Source organism: Oncorhynchus masou, unplaced genomic scaffold, assembly GCF_036934945.1.
Source record: "Oncorhynchus masou masou isolate Uvic2021 unplaced genomic scaffold, UVic_Omas_1.1 unplaced_scaffold_5874, whole genome shotgun sequence".
NCBI lineage: Eukaryota > Metazoa > Chordata > Actinopteri > Salmoniformes > Salmonidae > Oncorhynchus > Oncorhynchus masou.
Window position 1 is genome coordinate 3,924 of NW_027012296.1, and position 7,708 is coordinate 11,631.

The window sequence follows — 7,708 nt, forward strand, 5'->3', positions numbered from 1 at the left end:
CAATGTTCCAACATCTAGTGGAAAGCCTTCCCAGAAGAGTGGAAGCTGTTATAGCAGCAATGTTCCAACATCTAGTGGAAAGCCTTCCCAGAAGAGGAAGCTGTTATAGCAGCAATGTTCCAACATCTAGTAGAAAGCCTTCCCAGAAGAGTGGTTATAGCAGCAATGTTCCAACATCTAGTAGAAAGCCTTACATCTAGAAAAGCCTTACCAGAAGAGTGGAGCTGTTTTGCTGCAAAGGGGGGACCAACTCCATATTAATGCCTATTCTGGAATGAGATGTTTGACGAGCAGGTGTCCACATACTTTTGGTCATGTAGTGTATTTACAGTACACAGTACCTCCACCAAGCGGTATGGATTATATCATAGTCAATGCTTGTATTCTCCAGTTCAAATGCCGGTTTAAAGCATGCAAGTTTTCCTTTTCAAGTGTCTCTCCAAAAGTCATGCTCAAGTTCACTTCCAGTCATGTCACCAGATGGTATAGTATCACTCCATCCAGCTATATTAGCAGTCTATGATCCTCATCCAGGGAAAATGTTGGGGGAAGAGGTCATAGCTTTCTAGCCAATGGATTTTCTCATGGTATGGCTGTCTCAGAATGTTTTGAGTCCATCGGGCCAAAGGTGAACTGGTTTAATTGTCCAGAGTACATCAGAGATTGGCTGATGATGTCCTATAGAGGCCCACATTGGTATCTCAGAATTCTGGAGTGTAATTGGTTGGATCTAGGCTATGAGAAAATGTTGCAGTTTTGAAGCATATTTTCTGGGTTATTCTGCCACATTTTACTATCATAAACTATCTGGGGTAATCCTGCGTGCCCATTCGGTAATCCCGCGTGCCCATTCGGTAATCCTGCGTGCCCATTCGGTAATCCTGCGTGTCCATTCGTAATCCCGCGTGCCCATTCGGTGCAATCCTGCGTGCCCATCCGTAATCCTGCGTGCCCATTCGGTGTAATCCTACTGCCCATTCGCTAATCCACCCCAAGCCGGATCTGTCTCTCTTATTAGTTTAGTATCCCAATGTTCTGAGTCTGATTGGTTTTTATTGTTTTCCAAAGGTTCTTGTTCGACGGTGTGCCAGCGTGCCCTCTCCACCTGACCCTGGCTACACATGTCCCTCCAATGAGAACGTCCCGTCTCTGGAGCCTCTGAACCAATCAGAACTCTCCCCAGCACCGTGTTATTGGAGTACGCGTGCTCCTGTCACAATGGGGGGGGAGAAGGTTTTACATGCAATAGTTGTGATCTTTATATGTGGTTGTTTTTCCTACTTTAGTTGAATGCACTGCCTGTAAGTCGCTCTGGATAAGTGTCTGTTAAATTACTACAATGTCAATTATAGAAGGGTTTATGCTATTTCTGTAGGGTCTTTTTACAGAAACCCATATTTCTATTTATATATCTAATGTGAGGTAATCATATGTCATATGAAAAGCAGAGGAAAGTAGCTCCTCCTACCTGCATGACGATGAACTCCATCATGAGGGGCAGCGTAGTGACATCACCAGGGGGCAGGTCAAACAGGAAGGGGGTATTGGCCCCGCCCACACCCCTGGTCTCCTTGGTTTCGATCACCAACCCGTCATGACGCAGGTTGATCACCACATGGGAGTCTGTAGAGAGTAGAGACGTATGCAAATATCAGACTGTACTACCTCTTTTCAACAACACAAATGCTAACTGCTTCAGGGTATTCCTACAGTATTACTACAGTATTACTCACAGTATTACTACAGCACTTCCAGATGTGGAAATAGAGCAGCTGTGGTAAGAGAGGACCAACAATAATCACATAGATGCACCTATTCAGCAAAGAAATATGATTTAATATGAATATAATAAACATATCACATTTTATTCTAGAGTCCGAGAGGCATATAATCCACAACAGTGAACAGGAAGGCTGGATCGATGCTATAAATTACACTTTCATTCCAGTATCCCAGCATTAAAACTGTCAGTCTAAAGCTGACCAACCAAGAAGCAGCTCTTTAAATCAGCACTGGGCTAGATGGGATTGAAACATTGTATGGAGGATTGTGAAGAGAGAGACAGAGAGGATTAAACCACAATCACAATGTCATTTAAAAGAAAAAAAGGATGATCTCCTGCTGCATTAATTTGGCTCCTGTAAGACATCATTTAATCCCCAAAACATTAAAAGCAAACATGAGGGTTTACTTTACCGTTACCTCTGGCCCTAAAAAAGCAAATCTCAGAGGCCAGGGCAACAACCCACGCAGCTCAACGACCTTACATAATGTCTGGATCTGGGTGGATGGATGGATGAACACAATATGGCTGTTTGGTGAGGGAATAGAACCCAGGTAGATGCAGAGGGAGAGAGATGGGGAAGGAGACAGAGAGAGGAAGATGGAGAGAGAGAACGAGAAAGAGAGAGGGAGGGAGAGATTGAGATCAAGAGAGGGAGAGAGAGGGAGAGAGAGAGAGAAAGAGAGAAAAGTGGAGAGAGATTGGGACCAGAGAGTCAGAGACAGAGAGGGAGTGAGAGAGACAGAGAGGGAGGGAGAGAGAGAGAGAGAGAGAGAGAGAGAGAGAGAGAGAGAGAGAGAGAGAGAGAGAGAGAGAGAGAGAGAGAGAGGGAGAGAGAGAGAGAGAGAGAGAGAAAGAGAGGGGGAGAGAGAGACAGAGAGAGGGAGATGAGAGAGAGAGAGAGAGAGAGAGAGAGAGAGAGAGAGAGAGAGAGAGAGAGAGAGAAAGAGAGGGGGAGAGAGAGAAGAGAGAGGAAGAGAGAGAGAGAGGGGGAGAGAGAGACAGAGGGAGAGAGAGAGAGAGAGACAGAGGGAGGGAGAGAGAGAGAGAGAGAGAGAGGGAGAGGGAGAGAGAGACAGAGAAAGAAAGAGAGGGGGAGAGATTGGGACCAAGAGTCAGAGACAGAGAGGGAGTGAGAGATGTTCCACCTGTTTCTCCTAGTGTATGGGTTTGCTCCTATACGTGAGGTTGACTAGATACAGAGAGACAAAGTTAGAAATTAGTTTACCTGGTGCTCCTAGTGTGTGAGGTTGGGTTACCTGATGCTCCCAGTGTGTGAGGTTGGGTTACCTGGTGCTCCTAGTGTGTGAGGTTGGGTTACCTGGTGCTCCTAGTGTGTGAGGTTGGGTTACCTGGTGCTCCTAGTGTGTGAGGTTGGGTTACCTGGTGCTCCTAGTGTGTGAGGTTGGGTTACCTGGTGCTCCTAGTGTGTGAGGTTGGGTTACCTGGTGCTCCTAGTGTGTGAGGTTGGGTTACCTGGTGCTCCTAGTGTGTGAGGTTGGGTTACCTGGTGCTCCTAGTGTGTGAGGTTGGGTTACCTGGTGCTCCTAGTGTGTGAGGTTGGGTTACCTGGTGCTCCTAGTGTGTGAGGTTGGGTTACCTGGTGCTCCTAGTGTGTGAGGTTGGGTTACCTGGTGCTCCTAGTGTGTGAGGTTGGGTTACCTGGTGCTCCTAGTGTGTGAGGTTGGGTTACCTGGTGCTCCTAGTGTGTGAGGTTGGGTTACCTGGTGCTCCTAGTGTGTGAGGTTGGGTTACCTGGTGCTCCTAGTGTGCGAGGTTGGGTTACCTGGTGCTCCTAGTGTGTTGGTGTGAGGTTGGGTTACCTGGTGTAAGGTTGGCCAGGTTATCTGCTTGGAGGACCATGGCCTTGACGCGGTGGGCCAGGGTCTGATACTGGAGCAGAATAAACAGCTGACCCTGGACCTGTGGGTTGAGGCTCAGTCCTCTACTGGTCGCCGCATCCTGGGAGGTCAGGCTCTGCATGGGGTCAAAGGTTACAATCTGATGCAACTAGAAGGCATGGAATTCTGTCACAGACAACCTGTAGCCTTACAAAACAAGACTTGGGACACAGGATAGCCTAGTGGTTTGAGCGATGGACTAGTAACTGAAAGGTTGCAAGTTCAAATCCCCGAGCTGACAAGGTACAAATCTGTCGTTCTGCCCTTGAACAGGCAGTTAACCCACTGTTCCAAGGCCGTCATTGAAAATAAGAATTTGTTCTTAACTGACTTGCCTAGCTAAATAAAGGTAAAACATTTCTCTGAGACTGTGTTTGGCCATGTTCCAGGCTGCCAGTTGAGTACCAAATCTCACAACACCTGGATAAATGTTCATCACGTGATGTCAGTAATCACATCAATATAATATCACAATCTGATGCCCAACTGACTGTGATCGAGATGCAGCGGCATTCATTCAGTGGTTAATTTGTGCAGCAAAACAATTGCTTTGCAAACGGTTCTGGAACGCACCCAGACGGACTGTTTTCATTCAGCAGTGTACAGTTAATAATGTCAAAGTGCGCTGGACTGCTTGGATCATTGTCACATGACTAAAGGACACTAACTAAGCCTGTACCATGATCCCTACTATCACAGAGCAGGTCTTACCCTTGACGCTGCACGTAAACACAACATAACAGAAGAAAATATAAATTAATTTGATCGATGTAACCTATTTTTCTCTTCACGCTGTCTTTCATACTAAAATGCTCATCTACATTACCATTAACCTCATTTCAAATGATAAAATCACAAACTCCATCTGTCTTGGTCATAACAATCCCATGTTCACCCGTAGATCTCTTCATCACAGATCCCCAGACTGACGTCAATTCAAAACACCAGTAGATGTATCATCGCTCTCATACTAATGCTCTTTCCAATACAGTACATTAACCTAATTTACACTGATTCAATTGATAAACTCATCCATGTCCTCTTCACACAGATCACAGAAGTCAATTCAAAACACGTCATCAGTATCACCATCACAATTATATTTTGCTGAACACATCAATTCAAACCACCAAAGACCACTACCTTTTTTAGCTTCCACTTATTGGTGCTAAGCTCCTTAGTACAATAGATGGAATGATCTGTCTTCCAGTCCTTTCCCTCAGCTGTACCTCCAGTTCCCCCAGTAGAGAGCCCTCAGGCTGGGTAGGTTTCGTGTGTACACGACCAGTCTGAGCACACAGCGCTGAAGTTCCTCCAGGGAACCAGCCTTCATGGTCAAGCCCAGGGTGTGGGGGTCCGGATTAGGCCCAGGGCTAAGGCTGGAGTTGGGGCTAAGGCTGGGGCTACAGAGGGTGGAGGCCTGGAGGGGGCAGGGGCACAGAGGGTCTAGGTTGGCCATCACAGACACCTCCCCCAGGCGGTGAGTGGTTCCGGTCAGGCTGAGGACCGTGATGCTCAGGGTGCCTTTCTCTGAGGAGAAGGACATGGTGAAGTGGAGGGTTGGGGCCGGCCGAGCTGGTGCTCTGCAGCTGGACCCGTAGTGCAGGGTGTGGAGTGGGATGGGGGCGAAGTGGCCATCCTCGGGGGCGCAGGTGGAAGGGGTATGGTATGAGGATGTACTGGTGAGTCTTCTGCGCTCGCTGTAGAGGCTGTGACCTGTGATGGAGCAACTCCGCTCCAGAGTCTGGCGAGTCTTGGAGATGATACCCAGGCGAGGGAGGGAGGGGAAAGAGGAGCGTCCACCGCCATGGTGGGAGTTCATGGGCTTGTAGTGCGGGGAGGCGATGGAGGGTGTGGATAGACGACGCAGGGGGAAGTAGGACTTGGGATGCTGCTCCTTGTGCTCGGAGGAGGCTCCATGGGAGGAGGCTCCACGGGAGGAGCGGTCGGAGGAGAGGGGAAGGGTGGTGAAGTCGTCATCGGAGGGAGTAGAGCTGCTGAAGGTGGTGGGGTATTCCACCACCTCCCCGTCTAGATCCTCGTCCTGCTGCCTGGTTGTGGTGGTCCCTGCCTGGGGAGGATGAGGTGAGGTGGGGCTCTGTGCCTGGACTCCCAGGGTCATGGTGTCACCAGGTGGTGGTGGTGTTCTGGGCTCCTGGTCTTGGAGAGGACAGGTCTTACTCCTCTTCCAGCACAACACACAGCCCAGGATTAGACAGAGACAGAATGTCACCAAGCCAACCAACAGCAGAACCTGCAGATGGACTACAGAACAAGGAAGATTTAAAAATATTTATATATTGATTGATTTAATGATTCCTTCTCCATTTTGTACCATGATCATTGTCAATGACTTACTAGCTAGCAGATGTGGACTGGGACTAGAAATCAGTCCTGCTATTTCACATGGCCCATTTGAATTATATACAGTATATATACATAATTCAAATGGCCATGTGAAATAGCAGGACTGATTTCTAGTCCCAGTCCACATCTGCTAGCTAGTAAGTCATTGACAATGATCATGGTACAAAATGGAGAAGGAAGCATTAAATCAACCTTTTTCTTACAGACCTGAGCTAAGCATTATAAGTCAACAACCACATTTTAAGTTAAAAGAAAACTTGACATTGTTACATTATTTGTACAGTATTTGATCATATTCTTTTTACGCTGAGATGATTTATAACAACATATAGTTTTTTTGCTAGCTGAACCATGCCTCCCAGCTGAACCATACCTCCCAGCTGAACCATACCTCCCAGCTGAACCATACCTCCCAGCTGAACCATACCTCCCAGCTGAACCATACCTCCCAGCTGAACTCATACCTCCCAGCTGAACCATACCTTCCACCTGAACCATACCTCCCTGCTGAACCATACCCCCAAGCTGAACCATACCTCCCAGCTGAACCATACCTTCCACCTGAACCATACCCTCCCTGCTGAACCATACCTCCCTGCTGAACCATACCTCCCTGCTGAACCATACCTCCCAGCTGAACCATACCTCCCTGCTGAACCATACCTCCCTGCTGAACCATACCTCCCAGCTGAACCATACCTCCCAGCTGAACCATACATCCACGCTGAACCATCCTCCAGCTGAACCATACATCCACACTGAACCATACATCCACGCTGTACCATACCTCCCTGGTGAACCATACCTTCCAGCTGAACCATACCTTCCAGTTGCTTGGTGAACAGGACCTGTATGAGCAGCCAGAAGAATAGTACGACCATAATGCCTTCGATCATTCCTTTACAGCAGAAGAGTACCACTGCCTGCCACAGGGTCTGGTCCGGGTATTCCTCATCGTGGTAAGGCATGGTGCTGGCGATGCCCGAATGTCTTATTGGACTTGAGTTATTATTTTAAGTGAAGCGAAGGTCTTAAGAGTGCATCTTCATGGATGCCCTTGGGCTCTATAGAGTGAGCAGAAACTTCAACTTAAATATGGATCCTAGGAGAGATAGTTTACTCCATAGCTCAACTCCTACTCCAGTACATTAGATCCAGAAGAATTTGTAGATATATAAGTGGTTCTACAGGGAGGACCTGGGTCCCAGAGGTCTTATTGGGACTTGACTTATTCCGTTCAGCTCCTAGTGGAGCAGAGGGCCTCAACAGTGCTAGTCTCCAGAGAATCGTGGGGTCCTACTGGAAATTCTCCACAGAAATACGGTGCCTCTAAACATCCACTGGATCCATTACACAGAGTTAGGACTCATTGCTGAGCTAGGATGGATAGTACATTCTGTTCATTAAAGGGAAACCCTGAGTTTAGATATGAGGTATCTAAACATCCACAGCAGAATACGGTCCCCAGGTTCCACAAAACTACAGTTAGGGCTTAGGATGGATATGTTATTGTCTGCAGCATAAGGAGAGCCAGTTCTGGTTTAGGATTGTTGTCATTCAGTGCAGCACAGGGAAGAGCCAGTTCTGGTTTAGGATTGTTGTCATTCTGTGCAGCATAGGGAAGAGCCTGAGATTAAATCCTGTAGGTACTTCACTT

At 47.6% G+C, this 7,708-nt stretch overlaps 1 protein-coding gene across 1 annotated transcript; it reads right to left on the reverse strand.

The window, feature by feature from the left end:
- Window positions 1–967: 967 nt before the first annotated feature.
- LOC135536276 (uncharacterized) lies at window positions 968–7,019 on the reverse strand. Its single transcript, XM_064962635.1, has 7 exons — window positions 6,857–7,019; window positions 4,914–5,949; window positions 4,364–4,403; window positions 3,607–3,793; window positions 3,539–3,547; window positions 1,469–1,623; window positions 968–1,210 (listed from the first exon to the last, which is right to left on the reverse strand). The coding sequence occupies exons 1-7, from the start codon at window positions 7,017–7,019 to the stop codon at window positions 968–970; spliced, it is 1,833 nt and encodes a 610-aa protein (XP_064818707.1).
- Between the last annotated feature and the right edge of the window lie 689 nt (window positions 7,020–7,708).

Excerpts from the sequence above, each read along its gene's own strand:
- LOC135536276 (XM_064962635.1), bottom strand. The coding sequence starts at position 7,019 with ATGCCTTACCACGATGAGGAATACCCGGACCAGACCCTGTGGCAGGCA. Across the intron at positions 5,950-6,856 it reads AGGTATGGTTCAGCTGGAAG|TCCATCTGCAGGTTCTGCTG; the intron begins GTATGGTTCACC and ends CTTGTTCTGTAG. Across the intron at positions 3,794-4,363 it reads CTGTGATAGTAGGGATCATG|TTGCATCAGATTGTAACCTT; the intron begins GTACAGGCTTAG and ends CATGCCTTCTAG.